This window comes from Hyperoodon ampullatus, assembly GCF_949752795.1.
Source record: "Hyperoodon ampullatus genome assembly, chromosome: 8".
Lineage (NCBI taxonomy): Eukaryota > Metazoa > Chordata > Mammalia > Artiodactyla > Ziphiidae > Hyperoodon > Hyperoodon ampullatus.
Window position 1 is genome coordinate 68,720,066 of NC_136921.1, and position 19,038 is coordinate 68,739,103.

The window sequence follows — 19,038 nt, forward strand, 5'->3', positions numbered from 1 at the left end:
TAGGCAATCGGTTCAGGCATTCTTCCTGGGCCTCTTCAAACCAAGGGCAACATACAACATCTCTGAGCTTTTGCAGCAAAGACAGAGTTGACAGTTCCAGAAATGCTGAGTGGCTAGTTACAGGGACCCTTTGTCTCTTAAAATATCTGTTCATATAGCACACGCTTTCCTGTAACACTATGGGACCTATAGTGCAGGTTTAACTGAAAATTCACTTATTTTTGATTTGAGAGTGGGACTTGACAATTTTAGTTTGGGGTGGCAATTAAGAGCTAGTTATATAAGCATTAAAATTACAGTCTGCACCCCTGAAAAATAAAATGACTTAAGGTGGTGGCTAATCAATTTAAATTCTCTCAGTTATATTAAGCAGAAGAGTAACCTGCTATTGATTTATGCTGTCAAAGAAACAATATTTTCCTTGCTGGTAGCACAAAGCTGGAAGAAATAACTAATATATCATCTGACAGAATTTTACAGTCACAAAAATCTCCACAGACTTAAACCGATAGGCTCATTCTAAGAAAAAAATGCAGAGAGATAAATGTCAATCTTTGAACTGAGATTTAAGTTGCCAAATGTATAAATACAAGATAGAGGAAACCTAGTTTAAGCCCATGTAAGTTGTCTTAGGGTTTTGGTTGACCCCAAGTCCCACGCACACCAGCAGTGACATAGCCCCAAGGAGCCCCAAGGCACAGAGTGCAGAAATGGAGGGTAAATGTCCAGAAGAGGAAATGCAATGTCGACTGTACTCTACACTAGTCATTCCTCACTCGCAGGATTTTGTTTGGTTCTGAGAGTCACATTCTAGCAGGGATGTCATGTGAGGAATGCCCAGGAGCTTGGGATGTTTGGATTATAAAGAGAACCTGGGGTGAAGTGGCAGCGGAGGCACATAGTGCCTATGGAGTTGGCACAGTTTGGTTCTGCATGGTCTTAGAGGATTATGTGGGTCTACAGAGAGAAACCATTGACCCAATACATGAGAACCATCTTCTAAAGGAACTTTCCAGAACAAATAGGTTGATTTATGAGATTTATAAGCACCTCGTTACTGAGAACACTTAAGCAAAGGCAGGATGACGACTTATTGGGCGGGGACTCCTGCACTAGAGGAGACTGACCTCTCAGCCTAAACATCTGTGCTTCTGATATGGGGGCACACGGCTCTATGCTCACAGAAAGTGAACAGGAAATGGGCTTGCTAATATATTTATATATTGACAGATCCTCTCTGTCTCTGTCTGTCTGTCTCTCAGCGTTATTTGATTGTACTGTGATTTTAGTCCTTGACTTAAATCTTGTACATTAAAAATCTTAAATTTTGACCCTAAAGCACAATTTAGGAAAAATAAGTCATATGTGGAAAATACATTTAGCACAGCCATGTAGCATAAGGAGGAGAAAAACGTATTTTGGTCTATTGCTAATTTCTTAAATTAATAAAAGAGGAAGGTCTAGTTAATCTTCTGGTTGCTGCTTAAATCATTCATTCTTATAATTTGCACTTCCGAAATGATAAATATGTGTTACTTGAAGACTGATGTTTAGGTAAGCGAGAAATGAAAGAGTTGGTATTCACATGGAGCAAGAAAAGACATTCTTTACAAAGCTGTCATTTAGCATTACATCACCATGGAATGGATTAACTGAAATATGAAACACCACGCAAATGTCATAGAATTAGCATCTGCTCCCACCTCACTGTAGTTGATTTGGTTCTTTCTTGCCAGCGTAATTTCTGGTGTGTCTGGTGTGATGTGGATCTGGGTCTTGTCTTTGTCCCAGGCTTCTGTGTATAAACGCTAGCAAGGAAAATATAAAATGTCATCAGGAAAAAACTTCAGTGTACTGTTAATCGAAACTTCAAGGCCACAAGAACTTTATAAAGAGAAATAACAAAAGGTTACGTATTTTATACACATTATGTATTTTACGCGTATCTTCAAGTAAAGTAACCAGTTCATAGTAGAACAGATATGTATGAGTGCCTTCTGATACTCTGAATTGTATGTTAACAAAAGGAAATTTAGAATATCTTTTATGCAGAGATGATTTTCCATAAAAATGTACCATTTTATCAAAACCATGAAATAACTACTGAAGTAAATGTTAAAATATAAATGACATAGACATTAGGTAGACAGATATGGATAGATATAGATAGATAGATAGACCGACAGATATCTTTTGTTGCTCACTGCTCTATTTCTTTCCTCTCCTGATCATGCTTCTTTTCCTTTGGTTTAGCTTTAGGAGTCCTACCTTGGTTGTCTGAACTCTGAAGCCTCACCTTGTTCATAGTGATGGCGTTGTTCTTGGCCAACACTTGTTCCAGAGAATCAGTCACACTGGTAAACCTGAATTTGTCTGGAGGCTGGCGATAGATTTTATCACTCAAAATTTCAGTTGCCTTTTTGCAGTTTTCCACATCCAAAGAGCCAATGGGAACCCAGCCAATGCCTCTCAGCCATTGGAGATCTGACTTGTACATATTCTGTTGATACAAATAGCCAATAAATATTTATCTCTGGTTTGGGAAAACATTTTCATCAAAAGGATATGAAATAAAGTAAGAACACTCTTGAAAATGTAGTTTGGTGGACAGGCAGGGTATCAGACAATATTCCTTTTCGGTCTGGAGGGTTTGACATTTAACACTCACAGGAAAAGAAGAAATGTCATGCCCCACTTGCAGGGGCTGGTGAGTTTGGTGCCACTTATCCAAGGGGTGTTAATTCACTGATTTCCCACCTTTGCACGTCATCATGATCCTCAGTACTCACGTCGCTCTGGAGGTCATAGGCGTGCCGAGCGTGCATGACATCACTCTGGTCAGGCAGGCAGGTCCACTGGTGCAGGTAGTTCTTGTAGTCTATGTCACTGACCAAAGTCTGGCACTTCTTGGCCAGCACCACCCCCAGCATGTCCACTGGGCTGCTGAACTTGGTCTTCCACTTCTCAAAGTCCTTCTTGTACTCCCGGTCACTCTGGATCTTGGCCACATGCATGGACCACATCATCTTGGGGTCGTCACGTATCGCTCGGGCACCAATGTGATGGCCAAGCTGCTTACGATAATCTTCTTTGTATTTGAACTAGAAGAAGAAAAATACTGAGAGTCACCTAGTATAACTTTTAGTATAAAATGATTAGTAGGCTCAGATTTGCCTATTCATTAAAAACATGTTTCCCCCCGAATATATAAATAATATGTATGACTGCATCTTGTAAACCATTTAGAAAATAAAGCTTGTATATGTATACAGAAAAGAAAATAAAAATTAAGACATTATTCTGCCATTCAGTGATAACTGCTGATGAAAACAGCTTTTTGTGGGTGTGGGCGTGTGGGTGTGTGTGTGAGAGAGAGAGAGAAATAATAAAATTAGGAGTCATACTGTATATGGGTTTGTGCCCGCTCATTTCAGTTATTAAATAAGCATTTTCCTGTGTCATTATATATTACCTACAAACATGAATTTTAGTGACAGCAGGTATTCCATTATATTGGTATATATTAATACTTTTAACCATTCTGTGATCGTTGAACATTTATTTTTAAAGTATGACAGTTACTTCCCATATTTTGGATATAAAGGGAAAATATGCTTTTGACTTCACAGACAAAAGAAGTAGAAGGACAAACATTTCTAGAAATGTGAGTAAACCCATATTTTGAAATAGGTAAATATCTGCAGCCAATCACAGGATGAAGAGATAAACACATGGTGCGCATGGATCGTTGGACTTTAAATAGAATAATGTGTCCCATTTCTTCAGCCCTTGTAGGTTCACTGGTTTACAGGGAATGAATGGGCTGGGCTTGGAAGGGATCCTATGATGAGCTCAATTGTATATAAGTACACATAATGTGGAAAAGCCAAAAGGCTGTGTGAGCTATAGTCAAGTAGCCAGTGCTTTTGTTCAGCAGGGAATAGACAGTACTTTGAAATGCATGTTGCTGTGGACTCAGTCATACCTAGAAGTTAACTTTTATGTTGAGAGTTTTATTACCATTATTTTAAACTATTTACTTACAAAAATCTGTTAGCTAGAACCTTAACTTCATAGCTTACTTGCTCTACTACATATCTTTGAGAGAGAAAGAAATCTTTGAGCCAAAGCTGAGCAAAGAACTCTACAGGTGCACTTACTTCACTTGCAATGTCTCTGGAGGCCTTGGCCACCCTGATGGGAATGGCATCTATCCGCATATCATAGCCTTTCTTCTTGGCTTCTTCTAGGCCAAGTTTATAGTGTTTCTGAAATAGACATAAATCATCGTAAGCTTGATCTATAAAGTGCAGTGCAAGAAAAAATATATCATGCACCATGAATATATTGCTTACCTCACTGAAATTTATTTGGTTTTGTTTAGCTTGTAAAACTTCAGGGGTGTCTGGCATAATGTGGACAGTGGTTTTATCTTTATCCCAAGCTTCTGTATAGAGATGCTTAAAGAAACAAAAAAAGGATGTGAGTAGTATAGGCCCGTGATGAATCTGGTTCTTAATGAGGGTAAATAGAGTCTGCTCTGTGCGTCAGTACTTGTGACACCTTTACGTCTAGGTATCTCATATCAGTAAGAAGCACAACACTTACTTAAAAACCACTTCAATACCAAACAAAATAATTGAATGTGATTTTTCTTTTATCAAGACAGATTTCAGTGTTTACATACACACATACAAAAATTGATACCCTGCTCAAGTAAAAAAAAGGACTTACGTGGTTCATGGTAATAGCGTTGTTTTTTGCCAAAACCATTGGGATGGAGTCCATAAGGATGGAAAATGTGAATTTATCTGGGTGCTGACGGTAAACGTGGTCACTCAAAATCTGGGTAGCTCTCTTGTTCCTCTCATTCTCAAGAGAGCCACTAGGTAACCAGCCAATGCCTTTGAGCCACTGAAGGTCGGCCTTGTACAAATTCTGAAATTGTAAGTGATAAACCACTAAACATAAGCATAATGATATGCCTTAAAGAAATAAAAATTTGAATTATAATACATTATATTATATATATATTTCAATGCTTGGATTCTTGGGAAATTTAAACATTTTGCTATGTCTTGTGAATCCACAAAATATTCAGATTAGAAACCTATTTTGAAAAACATTTTATTTATTTATTTTTTACATCTTTATTGGAGTATAATTGCTTTACAATGGTGTGTTAGTTTCTGCTTTATAACAAAGTGAATCAGTAAAAGTATGAGATTAGAACACTCCCTAACACCATACACAAAAATAAGCTCAAAATGGATTAAAGACCTAAATGTAGGGCCAGAAACTATCAAACTCTTAGAGGAAAACATAGGCAGAACACTCTATGACATAAAACACAGCAAGATCTTTTTTGACCCACCTCCTAGAGAAATGGAAATAAAAACAAAAATAAACACATGGGACCTAATGAAACTTCAAAGCTTTTGCACAGCAAAGGAAACCATAAACAAGACCAAAAGACAACCCTCAACATGGGAGAAAATATTTGCAAATGAAGCAACTGACAAAGGATTAACGTCCAAAATTTATTAGCAGCTCATCCAGCTCAATAACAAAAAAACAAACAACCCAATCCAAAAATGGGCAGAAGACCTAAATAGACATTTCTCCAAAGATGAAAAACATTTTAAACAGAACATAGAGAATGACCCAACTCTACTAGATCAATAATCTAGAGGTTTCCATCAAAGCAATCAGTGCTTTGCTGGTTCTTTCTTTTTGGAAATAATGATGTTCTCAGATGTCTGTGTGACTGGATAGAGAGTGGGCATTAGTCCAGGGAGGTAGAACTCACTTCTGTAAACTCAACTCCCCTCATTTTGGGTAACTTTGATACTTAGGTAAGCAGACATGGTGTTCTGTTGGCCAAAGGAAAATCTTATACTCACATCACTCTGGAGGTCATAGGCTCGTCGAGCATGGGTGACATCAGTCTGGTCAGGCAGGCAGGTCCACTGGTGCAGGTAGTTCTTGTAGTCTATGTCACTGACCAAGGCCTGGCACTTCTTGGCCTGCACCACCCCCAGCATGTCCACTGGGCTGCTGAACTTGGTCTTCCACTTCTCAAAGTCCTTCTTATACTCCCGGTCACTCTGGATCTTGGCCACATGCATGGACCACATCATCTTGGGGTCATCTTTGATGTCCCGGGCTCCAATGTGATGGCCAAGCTGCTTGCGAAAAGCTTCCTTGTACTTGTACTAAAGGAAAAAAAAAGAAATCATATCTTATTCTTTTTAAGATTAACTTATATTACTATCTTTGTGGCAAATTACAGAGAACATATATTCCAAATATCACCAAGGGTAGAGAGCCACAGATTTAAGGTGTTTTTGATAGGAAAGATTAAAGGCTAAATCCTACAAATTCCATACATGATAAATGCACCCTTGAACTTATCCTCATCTCACACTGCATCCCTGGGATCATTTCACTATGTTTTGTTACTTGGAGGACTCTGTTCAATTTAAAATTAAATTGAGACTGCTTTGAAGTGAAAATTGCAATCCAATCAATACAAACAAGGGAGAAAGTCTTACTTCACTGGCAATTTCTCGGGATGCTTTTGCTGCTTTGAGTGGTATGGCATCAACGGGAAGATCGTAACCTTTTTCCTTCAGCTCCTCATAACCCATTCGGTAGAGTTTCTGTTAAGAGATAAAAATCACTTTGAAAAAAGCTATTTTCCATAAACTCTGCACCATAATGAATCCAAAGTGTTAATTTTTTTTTTTTTTTTTTTTTGCGGTACGCGGGCCTCTCACCGTTGTGGCCTCTCCTGCTGCGGAGCACAGGCTCCGGATGCTCAGGCTCAGCGGCCATGGCTCACGGGACTAGCCGCTCTGTGGCATGTGGGATCTTCCCAGACCGGGGCATGAACCCGTGTGCCCTGCATCGGCAGGCGGATTCTCAACCACTGCGCCACCAGGGAAGCCCCAAAGTGCTAAATATTTTAAGAGCTCATGAGGATAGTACAATATGTGCTCTAGGATACTCAAATGTAATTGGATATTATGCTCATTGATTGCTGATGATCCTGTTTTAAACTTGAAAGCTCTTCAATTACTTAGATCAATAAAATTAAATGTCAGCTCTTCCCAAATACTTATGAGAATGAGACAGACAGAAGTAAGTTGGTAGAGAAATGAAATGATCATTTAGGTGCTGTTTTCCAATTAACTTTGAATGTTTCATTAGAAGTTTTTGTTAGAAAAGAGCAATGCCTTTTTTTAAAAAAATTATTTAATTAATTTTTTTTGGCTGCGTTGGGTCTTTGTTGCTGCGCACGGGCTTTCTCTAGTTGCAGCGAGCGGGGGTTACTCTTTATTGCAGTGTGTGGGCTTCTCATTGTGGTGGCTTCTCTTATCGCGGAGCATGGGCTCTAGGTGCGCGGGCTTCAGTCATTGTGGCATGTGGGCTCAGTAGTTGTGGCTCACGGGCTCTAGAGCGCAGGCTTGGTAGTTGTGGCGCATGGGCTCAGTTGCTCCGTGGCATGTGGGATCCTTCTGGACCAGGGCTTGAACCATGTCCCCGGCACTAGCAGGTGGATTCCCAACCACTGCACCACCAGGGAAGCCCAAGAGCAATGCCTTTTCCCATCTAACACCTCTAGTGGGGGAAAATCACACCTAACGGACTACGTAGCTAACACATTGTGAAACAAAATCTATTTCACAATATAGGGCTGTCCAAAAGTAGGATACACATTTTTAGGTAAGAAACAAAGTCCTTCATAATTTTTAAAATGTTAAGATTTTAAAATGTAAGATTTTTTGAGGAAAGTTTAAATATTGAATTTAAAAAGCTTAAGTGAAATAATGTGCTTCATCAGATTTGTTACATAATTAAATAATTGAGAATCTAATTTAATGCACTTCATTTAGAAACCAGATTGTTTAAAGTGCCTATTGATCTTGGACTTGTTTTTATATTTTAGTCCTTTGTGTCATTACTCCAGTACATTATTTAAGCTAAAGTGTTTGTATTAGAATTTAGAACTTGTCTTTAAAATATTAATTTTTACATCCATTATTTTCAGATTATGCCATGATGACAATAAAAATAAAAATGAAATTATCCTGAATGAGTTTTTTTTTGGTGCATGAGTTTTTGTGTGTGCAAGAGTTTTTTATGCTCACTCATTTAAATTTTATTGAATTTCATGTATATCAGGCACTATACTAGCTAAGCACTGCAGATCAAATATGAATTGTCTCTGCTCCCAAGAAGCTCTTATCCACATAGGGAAGAGCTATACAAACCATTACATTATGACAACATGCGTAATAATGGACTATAATGAACAGAGAGCACATCCCTCCAACTCTATCTGACATAGGGAGTGCCAATTATTTGGATGTTCAGGCTTAAAACCACTAAATGAGGACTCTAAGTCAGTTGTAGTTAATTAAAATGATTGAAGTATTCAAAATAAATTCCAAATAAATTCACTGCCTTAGACGCAACTAAAATGAGCTTTCTGGGGACTTCCCTGGTGGCACAGTGGTTGGGACTCCATGCTCCTAATGCAGGGGGCCCGGGTTCAATCCCTGGTCAGGGAACTAGATCCCACATGCATGCCGCAACTAAGAGTTCACATGCCACAACTAAGGAGCCCACCTGCTGCAACTAAGACCCAGTGCAACCAAATAAAAATAAATAAATAAATAAATATTTAAAAAAATAAAAATAAAATGAGCTTTCTGAAAACACATGCTGAATTTGGAAACTTACATCACTCATATTGATTAAATTTGCTTTAGCCAGAATAATGTCAGGTGTATCAGGCATGATGTGGACTTGAGTCTTGTCCTTGTCCCAAGCTTCTCTATAATGTCTCTAAAATGAGAAATAAGTGTTTTTCAGTGGTGCTGTAAGATTAGTGAGTGACGTCGTTAACTTCAAACAGTATTACTGATTCATCTAAATTAAGCATCACAATAGCATAAGCAGATAACATAAGCAGAAAACAGATATAGTATTTTTTGACTCATCTGAGACATAACTGCCTTCAAAAATATAGATTATGGATTACCTTTTCAAAGTTACAACTAACCTGCCTGTAAGAAATCAACCCAAGTATTTAAAGCCTTTGCCAACATCATCAAATGGAGCAGCAGTTCTCCACCTGTTGGATTGTAAAAGTCTCCCTCGGTGTTTAACTGGGGGACAGCCCTTATCTTCTGAAAAGATGACATATTCAGGGCATGTCTATATATTAGGGAGTCTCATTTCCTATGTGGTTTATTATATAATTATACCTCATAATTATTTGGGAGGATTAGGATTCCCCCAAAGGATTTTGTATGAGATTTATCAAAGCCTCTTGTATGTCCCGGGGTTATCATCCGTCTTTCTTCAACAGAAGACAGAGGGACCCGAACAAAAATCTCATTGATTTATTAAAACTGGGGGGTGAAAGTCTGATGAAAAACTGTGTTTACATTGTCAGAGAATCTTCCCACAAGATACTTATCAATTACAAAGGACAAAATAGTAACCAGACAGTGGAGAAAGCTGGTGACACCATTTCACCCAAGTAATCAAAGTTAAAATGATCAGTAATGGGACAGATTGACATTATGTGCCTATATGGAGGAGGATGAAACATGTGCTATCCTGCCAAAAATACAAAACCTGAATCTAATCATGAGGAAACACTAGAGAAACCCACATTTAGGGAGGTTCTACAAAACAACTGGCCTGTGCTCTTCACAAATGTCAAGGACTTGGAAGACAAAGAAGTGAGGAACCAGTTCAGATTAAAGGAGACTAAAGACATGACAAGTAAATTCAACGTGTGGTCTTGGATTGGATCCTGGATCAGAAAAGATTTTTTACTTTCTATAAAGGACACTTGTGGTAAAATTTAGTAAATTCTGTAGACTAGTGTTATTTCAACACTACTTTCCTGATTTTGATCATTGCACTGTGGTTATCTAAGAGAATGTTCTTATTTTCAGGAAATTCACATTTAGGGATAGAGTGGCATCAGGAAGCAACTTATACACATACACATACACACACACACACACACACACACACACACAGAGCTAAGAGAAAGAGGTGGGAGGGGGAGAAAGAAAAAGGCAAAAGTGACAAAATGCTAATAATTGCGGAATCTGGGTGAAAAGATATATATATGTATAAAGATGAACATACATATAAATTATTTGTACTATTTTCAACTTTTCTGTATACCTGAAATTATTTCAATATAACAAGATTTTAAAGTCTCATTGGTTCCTTGGACTTATCAATTTCCCTTTGAGTTGTGCGGTGTGGGGTGTGAGGGGGTGGCACTTTTCTCCTTCCTGAACATGCTTACTATGGTCCATGTAACCCAGAGGAGCCAATTAAGACATTCAGGACTACAACAAACCAAGGCTTGTGAATTTCCATATACCTTTATCCTGGTTCTGGACTAACCTTTCTGATTAAGAAAGATCAGAGTTTCTCAACCTCAGCACTATTGGTGTTGTATACTGGATGATTCTTTGTTGTGAGGGAACTGTCCTGACTTCTATCCACCAGATGCCAGTAGCCTGCCACCCTCAAGTTATGACAAGGTCTCTGCGTGCTGCCAAATGTCCCCTGTGGGACAAAATTGTCCCTGGTTGGGAACCACCAGATAAATAGATAACTATATACTCTTTATGACATTTCCACTGTGCCTGTGTAAGGTACTCAGAATATCTCCCTCTCATATACTCTATCCCAACAAAATCTGGGTCTTTAATGCACTCAAGTTTCAAAGAAAAAAAATACATTCAATAGTTTTTTCTTTATGATTTGGATAAATAAATAAATAAGCAAGCAAGATTTGGGTGACAAAATTTATACTAACCCATGTTTACATGATCCAGTGTAAGGTAACTGATAATTCAAATGAAGTAACCAAATAAAAAAACATTATGCTGTGTGATGCGATGCTATGCTGTTCTACTAATTTATTAAGCAAATGCTATCGAGCACCTACCAGATATCAGGCACTATAATTTCTTTTATTTATTTCTGAAGAGTTACTCACATCACTCCTATTTTTGGCATTTGCCTTTGCCAGAACTATGTCCATGGCATCAGGAATGCTGGTGAACTTGTTTCTGTCTGGAGGCTGGCGATATTTCTTCTCACTGATGATGTTTGAAGCCCGTTTGTTCTTTTCTGCCTCCAAAGAACCCAGGGGACTCCATCCTGTGCCTCTCAGCCACTCAAGGTCAGACTTATACAAATTCTGTGAAAATACAAAGCAAGCCATCAAAATTCCAACCTCATCTGGACCCTTGACTCAAGTGATTCTATGCATTACAAACAGATGCATTTTAGATATTCAGTAATAACTTATCTATCTAGTTTCACTCTGTCTATGATTAAATGGCTACTCATATGAGATATGAAGTACTACATAAACTATGAGACTTAGTAGAAACTGACCTCACTCTGTAGTTCATAAACCTTTTTAGCTTGAACAACGTCATTCTGGTCAGGCAGACATGTCCACTGGTGCAGGTAGTTCTTGTAGTCTATGTCACTGACCAAGGCCTGGCATTTTTTGGCCAGCACCACTCCAAGCATGTCCACTGGGCTGCTGAACTTGGTTTTCCACTTCTCAAAGTCCTTCTTGTATTCCCTTTCACTCTGCATTTTGGCTACATTCATGGACAACACAAGCTTTGGATCATCTTGCAGACTCCGGAATCCAATATGGTGGCCGACTTGCTTGCGGTAGCCTTGTTTATATTTAAACTGAAATCAGAGGAAACAGTTCTCTTATTAACATAAACACAGGGCAAGTTAAACTCAGTTTGCTTTGTTTGCATGTTTGTTTTCCAAAACTGAGAATTTCATTTAACTTAACAAGAAATGTAAAAACTTAAGTGGAAGCTTCCAAAAAAACATAATGTAGCTGAGTATCAGGACAGGTTATGATGAGAAATTAAATTCAACTAGAGGTAGAAATATATATTGGGATGTGCTAGACATTGTGTATGCTGACTCTATGGTAGCATTTGATAAAGCTCTTGTGATATCTTTATGGGAATGATGGAAAAGTATGGCTGAATGGCAAAAAAAAAAAAAATTGGGGAGATTCAGGACTTGATGAACAGGCCTAATAGTGTAGATTAATTTATTAAGCAGCAGGGTTTTTGAGTGGTTTGCCATATAATTATGTCACATAAACTTGGCCTGTTTGGGATCCATATCTTCATGCACATAAAAACAGCTAAACACATTGAATTAGAAACAAAATTCCACAAGATCTCAACATATTGCCAAGATAGGTCAAACGAACTACATAAATGTAAGAAATTAATAGTGAAATCTAGTATTTAGATTCAATTGGGAAAAACTGCATTACTGTTGGATGACAATGACAAGAGGGATAATAATGAGAGGAATAATAGCATTTACTTGATACCAGATGCTGAACATACATTACACTTCACAGAAGTAGGTTCTACTCTCTCTTGACACCCAGCTTCATGGTTATGTCTACTAAAAATACTCAAGAGTTTACGTGGATTATAAGCTCAATGTGGGCAATCTGACAAAGTTGCTTTTAAAAAAGTAGATTTTTGTAAGAGATTCTGTAGGGGTACAGATAAAGGCAAATCAGAAGCTCATTTGCTTGGCCTGACCTGAAACAGGAAAACAACACCGAGTTTTGAGGCACTCTATTTTGAGAGGGGTTTAAAAAAATAGAATAAATCACAAGTGGAATGATCAGAGGATTGAAGGACCTATAAAGCTAAAACCAAAGGAGAATAAGTAAGAAACTTGAAATGTTTGAAGGGGTATCAGGTGAAAGAGGAAATATGCTACTTTTGTGGTGTTCTAAAACACAGACCTAGGGTTGATCAGTAACATGTTCGAAATAAGGAAATAGATAACGTCAATTAGAGATGATCCAGCAAGGAAACAACCTGCCCTGAATGACACAAAAATTCTTATATTTGTAAGTATCCAGAGACCAGTGGAATGAAGAGAAGGTAGGATGCTGAGTGGGAGATTAGATTAAATAACCTTTAAGTTATCTTCTAACTCTAAATTCTATGATTCTAACTTATTAAATTGAATACTCATAAAAAATAGCTCTACTCTCCTTAGATTGTATAGATACAAGAACCATTTGAAACTGAGAGGAGATACAATCTCTACAATGGTGGGAAATTCATTTATAGGTAATTTAACTTTAGGGTAAGATTCCAAAAGTTTCTAACAGATTTACGTGAAAAGAAATTAGGTACTATCAAATATTGTGTTGTTAGGAAAGTATTGACACAATTTAATTTCCTAAACTATCTTTACCTCATGGGGAGCACTAACATTAAATGAAAATGAGTTTACTTTCTGGGGACCGTTCAAGCATCACTACTGCTTTAGGTTCATTACCACATCTATTCATTTTAATGAAGTATTGACCTGCAAGCCAGAGGGTGGGTAATAACACGTCATCTAATTAATTCTCAACACTTCTAATTAACTGAATTAGAGAGAAACTTCCCTTATATTCTTAGAATTTATTGTCAGATTCTGTCTTTATTTTTTTTTAACTTTTTAATATTGGAGTATACCTCATTAAGAATGTTGTGGTAGTTTCAGGTGCACAGCAAAGTGACTCATCCATACATAAACATGTATCCATTCTTGCCCAGACTGCCCTCCCATCCAGGCTACCACATAACATTGAGCAGAGTTCCCTGTGCTAAACAGTAAGTCCTTGTTGGTTATCCATTTTAAAAATAGCAGTCTGTACATGTCAATCCCAAACTCCCTAACTATCCCTTCCTTCCCCCCTTCCCCCCAGTAACCATAAGTTCATTCTCTAAGTCTGTGAGTCCGTTTCTGTTTTGTAAATACGTTCATTTGTATCATTTTTTAGATTCCGCATATAAGTGATATCATACGATATTTCTCCTTCTCTGTTTGACTTAACTTCACTCAGTATGACAATCTCTAGGTCTTTGCTGCAAATGGCATTATTTCATTCTTTTTTATGACTAATATTCCATTGCATATATGTACCACATCTTCTTTATGTCAGATTCTGCCTTTAGACATGCTTTCTCTCCAAACCAAATCCTTGTTTTGCTTTGTTTCAAAGATTTTGATTAAGAGGTTGTGCTTCCCTATGAAATTCTGGTAATTTATTCTCTATAACCAAAGTTCTCTGAGTTTTTGGTGCTTAATTTTTGGGGTTAACAAAATTATATGTTTTAGTGTTTGCAGAATATCTAAGTTGAATACTTATAAAACTTTAATTGATCAATAGGAACTATATCCAGTTTATTTATCAAATTTACTACCCTTTCCAATCATAAATAGAAGTTGCCTTGGGAATTCCCTGGCTGTCCAGTGGTTAGGACTCAGCGCTGTCACTGCCATAGCCTGGGGTTTAATGCCTGGTCAGGGAACTAAGATCCCACAAACTGTGTGCGGCCAAAAAAAAAAACAGAAGTTGCCTTGGAGAGCGAATATCCTTGTTTTATGAACTTTCGACAAGATATCCAGGGGAAAGTTAAGTCCTCTGGATCTTAAACCTAAATTCCTGCCACTTTCTGTATTTTCTATACCCTGAGCCACTTTATTATAATTATGTAAATGCAAGGATGGACTAAATAGAAAGAATTGGAAGCTAATTTTAAATATGTGCAAAGAAAAATCTATTAACATTAGGTTGTTGAGGTTATTTATTATCTGGCTCTTTGAATTTGTCTAAAATCAACAAATAGAAGCCAGGAAAATTATTTGCAGGCAAGCAGGGGAAAACGGAAATCTCTGGTTCTTTTGTAATGTCTAGAAACATCATGTCTTAGTGTAATGCATCTTGTAGGTCCTCTGGCTCAGTCTCTGTCCAGGCAGCCCCTTTTTTGATATTCGATCAGTGAGAAACAAGAGTGAATTTGGGGTAAGTGAAGAGGGTAGGAGAAGGTGAAGGGGACGGCATTACATTTTGAAAGGTAGGGCCTATCTGTGAAAATCATTACCAGCATTAAGGTACTGGATTCAGATAACAGTATATCCTCATAGAAGTCAAACAATACTTACATCACTAGCAATGTCTCTTGAAGCTTTGGCCAATTGTACAGAAATTGCATCAACTGGGAGATCATAGCCTTTCTTCAAAGCTTCTTCCCATCCAAGTTTATAGAGTTTCTGAAAATTAAAGAAATTATTTAGCATTATTCGATGTATATTAAAACCCAAACAGATTATTGAACAAAAGTGTACCTAAAGAGTAGACATCAGATTTTAACATCATCTATCTTATCTCTAAAGATATGGATAAAAACAAAGCAAGCTGTTTAATAGAGCAATGACTTAGCATCACATGATCTGGCTTCTTTTTTTTTTTTTTTTTTTTTTGCCTCTGAGACTCACTCCCCACCCCCTTGGTAGTGCAGTTGATCATGTCCTTTTCTGTTCAGACACCATATGGTCATATCAAGTATACTAGGTAGATTCCCTTTGCAGTTAAGTACAGTTGAGGCTCACTATTTTGATTATAGATGTTAAATTGATTTTTTAAAAAAGCGTCAGGTAACATATTTTAATTATCTAAATGATAAAAGTAATAGATAATGAAATGTCTTTTGTAAAGTGCAATAAATAAGTTAATCTTTCTGAATCAAATTTATTGAATGGATGCACATGTTAAAACTGGACAATAATAAAAATAGCTGAAGGCCATCCAGTGCTTACTATGTGCCAGGCACTGTGATGAGAGCCCTTCATGGAATTTCCCACTTGGTCCTCATAGCAATTCAATGTCATAGGCACTTTTATGGTCCCAGTTTTAGGGATGAGGAAATTAAGGTTTAGACCCAATATTACACAATTCATAAATGGCAAAGCCAAAGCTCATACTAGTTCTGTTTGGTGCAATTTTTTCTTCCAACAGCTATTTATCAATTTTCTATACTGTGCCATGCACAATGAGTACTGAAATAAACAAAACAGGCACAATGCCTACTCCATGGGATATATAATCACAGCCAAAGTGCTTGCTTTAAACCACCATAAACTGCAACATCCCTACGCTAACCAGTTTGAGTCATTCATTTCCACTGCTTCAGCATTTACATCAATTATATACCATGCCATCATTTAAAACGTTCAATTAGTTTCAAGCAAAATTTTTATGTAGCTTTACCTGACTGTAGTGTGTTTGATTTTGCTTGGCTTGTAAAATATCTGGTGTATCTGGCATCACATGAACCTTGGTTTTATCTTTGTTCCAATCAACGGTGTATAGGTACTAGAAAGTTAAAAAGCATACATTTAAAATTTAATAACTTTTTAGGACAAACAAGAAAGAAAAAATATAACAATATTTGAATGCACTCAATTTGAATTAGCTTAAGTTAATTTAGTAACTAAAGTAGTATATGATTCAGAAAAGACACCAAAAATAAACTCAGACTTAAAAAAATAATTTAAAAGAACAAATAATTCCTAACTTAATTAGAAGCGCAAGTAAAATAAAAATAAGAGGTAGGGAGCAGAAGAAAATGGTGTAGGGGCGTGCTCTGGTACTGTTTGCCACTGCATAGAAGTGGTGGGCCCAAATTAAATTTCCCAAACAAGAACCAGAGACTGCTAGCCCTGTCTGGCTGGGAGCTACAAGGAAGGATAGCTGTTCTGTCTACCTTGTTCATGGTATGCGCATTCCGCTTGGCAAGAACCATGTCCATGGAGTCATTCAGCTTCTTAAACTGGAAGTTGCTAGGGTGCTGGCGGTATTTCTGATCACTGGCATTTTCAGTTGCTTTCTTGGCCTTCTCCACTTCTAGGGAACCAGCTGGACTCCAGCCAAGCCCTTTGTACCATTCATTGTAGTCCTGCTTATATTCATTCTATAAGGAGAAGAAGCACATTCTACTTTACCTTATCAATTTAGATACAAAACTGTGGCACAGGAGCCTGTAATCTCCCTTCTCATGCTAAGAATGCAACCATCACTCAGAAAGAAGACAGCCTTACATCACTCTGTATATGATTCATATTCTTGGACAGCTGGATGTTCATGGAGTCTGGAAGGAGGATGTACTTGTGAATCAGGTGCTTGTAGTTGGTGTTGGTGATGTTGGCTTGGGCATCCTTGGCGGCCGTGACACTGAGCATGTCAGCCGGGGTGTGGTAGCTGGTCTTGGTTTTCTCATAGTTTTTCTTGTACTCCCGATCAGATTGCATCTTGGCCACTTGTATGGAGTGGACTAATTTGGGATCATCCTCAAGACTGCGGAAACCAACCATCTTCCCCCTCTCCTTTTCATAATTGTGTTTGTATTTATACTGTGAAGAAAATTTTGAATATTTATTCAGAGCTATTCCCTTGACCAGAAATCATTCTAGTGTTAATATTCTGTATTTCATAAAAAGGGATACTTTTATAGAATTCTACAGTTCACAAAACACTTTTTTCACATTTATTTGTGTAAGTTGATCATCACAACTATACCTTGTGAGGTAGACAGCAAAGTTATTATTACTGCCCCCATTTTAGAGAACAGTAAGCTGAGGCCAGAGGGGTGAGTGACTTCCTAAAGTCATTAAAGCTTAGAACATGGATCTTGTGATGATACACCACCCAGATTTTCACACATACACTGTTGTTAAAGACATTTAGTAGGTAATAAGTGTACAGCAAATGAGAGAAAAAAAAGCAGAATGTTCTAAGCAGTTTAATGTTGCCCTGAAAAATCATCCAGCCAGTCTTTCACTGATGAGAAGAGGCTTAATTATGAGATACACAGTATAATTTTAGGGTAGCTTTATATTTGTGGAGCTTTTTTTCTTTTAAGACTCTCTACTCTGGTATAATGGGGAAGAAATTTTACTATTTATCACCAAGTTCCCTCTTTCAGGGGGAGATCCTGATGCATGGAAAACTCCTTATTCTGCCTATCTCTTGTGGGTTCGGGTGTACAACTTAGGGGTTAGGAGCTGGGAGAGCCAAATGACTCCAGCACAATAGAGGGAGAAGTTTGGAGTCCTCAGGACAATGTAGGAGTGGGATAGGGATGGGTAGGTAGGAAAAATGAAGAGCAGAGATGGAAGAGGAAAGAGAAAGTAGACCTGGGGGATGGCTAAGGAACGAGTGCTCTGAATGTTCTCCTCTCATTACCCCCAAATCATTAAATGTTCACTGTGAGTGGATTTCTTGTGGAAACAACCAAATGAAAGAATTGAGTTTCATAAAGGTGATGTGTTATGGCAATGGTGTGTTGGCACACCAGCTCTCTGGGGGAAAAAAGCCCTAATTTGTAGTGTTTGCCAATTTCTGTGGTGTAAGTACTCCCATTACGGTTGATACCAAGCTACCAATAGTTTAACAACTGGTTTGCAAAATTCATGATTATTTAATAATCAGCTATCGTGAGCACAAAAGATCAGGACCCCCAGCACACCACTTCCTGGGACATCCTGTTGGGAAGACAGAGCCTAAGAGGCAGGAGGCAAGAACAACACAAGTCTTAAGAAAACTTAGAGAAGGGCTTTGGATTTCTACCGGCCATAGCCTTAGTGATGGAGTACAAAGGTGGTCATAATGTGGCTGGCATTCTGTTTTTTCAGAATACCAGAGAAAACACAAGAGCAAGGCTAAGAAGCATTTACAGAACAGAATGGGACTATTGTTAGCAGGCATGCTTTCTTTCTCATATTTTATTCACTCAGTGTTTCTAAAACTCAGCCCTTATTATTTTGGTAGATTAGAAACTCCCAGTCAGGTGACCGCTTTCCTTCAGACTTACATCGCTTGCAATATCTCTTGAGGCTTTGGCAGCTTTGATAGGAATGGCATCAGTTCTGAGATCATACCCTTTCTTTTTAGACTCTTCCAAAGAAAGTTTGTAGAGTTTCTGGAAAGAGAGGCAAAGGAAATAGTTTTCTTCTAAATAGGAAAGTCTGGGTTTATTTTAAAAGAGTAAAATGGCACTGCAGCATCTTTTTTTTTTTTTAATCTTTCAGCAGAATGCTTCATTTGTGGTTCAAGGGCTAAATGCTCTCACAAATAACATA

At 37.8% G+C, this 19,038-nt stretch overlaps 1 protein-coding gene across 1 annotated transcript in view; it reads right to left on the minus strand.

Annotated features, from left to right (window-relative positions):
- The window catches only part of NEB (nebulin), a gene marked incomplete at both ends in the record, with an annotated part of 225,065 nt that overhangs the window by 135,079 nt on the left and 70,948 nt on the right, over positions 1–19,038 (minus strand). The window contains 16 exons of the mRNA XM_079710699.1: positions 1,704–1,808; positions 2,297–2,500; positions 2,790–3,101; positions 4,161–4,268; positions 4,356–4,460; positions 4,735–4,938; positions 5,904–6,215; positions 6,555–6,662; positions 8,749–8,853; positions 11,045–11,248; positions 11,449–11,760; positions 15,064–15,171; positions 16,169–16,273; positions 16,665–16,871; positions 16,999–17,310; positions 18,771–18,878. Coding sequence (XP_079566825.1) covers positions 1,704–1,808; positions 2,297–2,500; positions 2,790–3,101; positions 4,161–4,268; positions 4,356–4,460; positions 4,735–4,938; positions 5,904–6,215; positions 6,555–6,662; positions 8,749–8,853; positions 11,045–11,248; positions 11,449–11,760; positions 15,064–15,171; positions 16,169–16,273; positions 16,665–16,871; positions 16,999–17,310; positions 18,771–18,878 — 2,919 coding nt within the window. The remainder of the gene's footprint in view (positions 1–1,703; positions 1,809–2,296; positions 2,501–2,789; positions 3,102–4,160; positions 4,269–4,355; positions 4,461–4,734; positions 4,939–5,903; positions 6,216–6,554; positions 6,663–8,748; positions 8,854–11,044; positions 11,249–11,448; positions 11,761–15,063; positions 15,172–16,168; positions 16,274–16,664; positions 16,872–16,998; positions 17,311–18,770; positions 18,879–19,038) is intronic.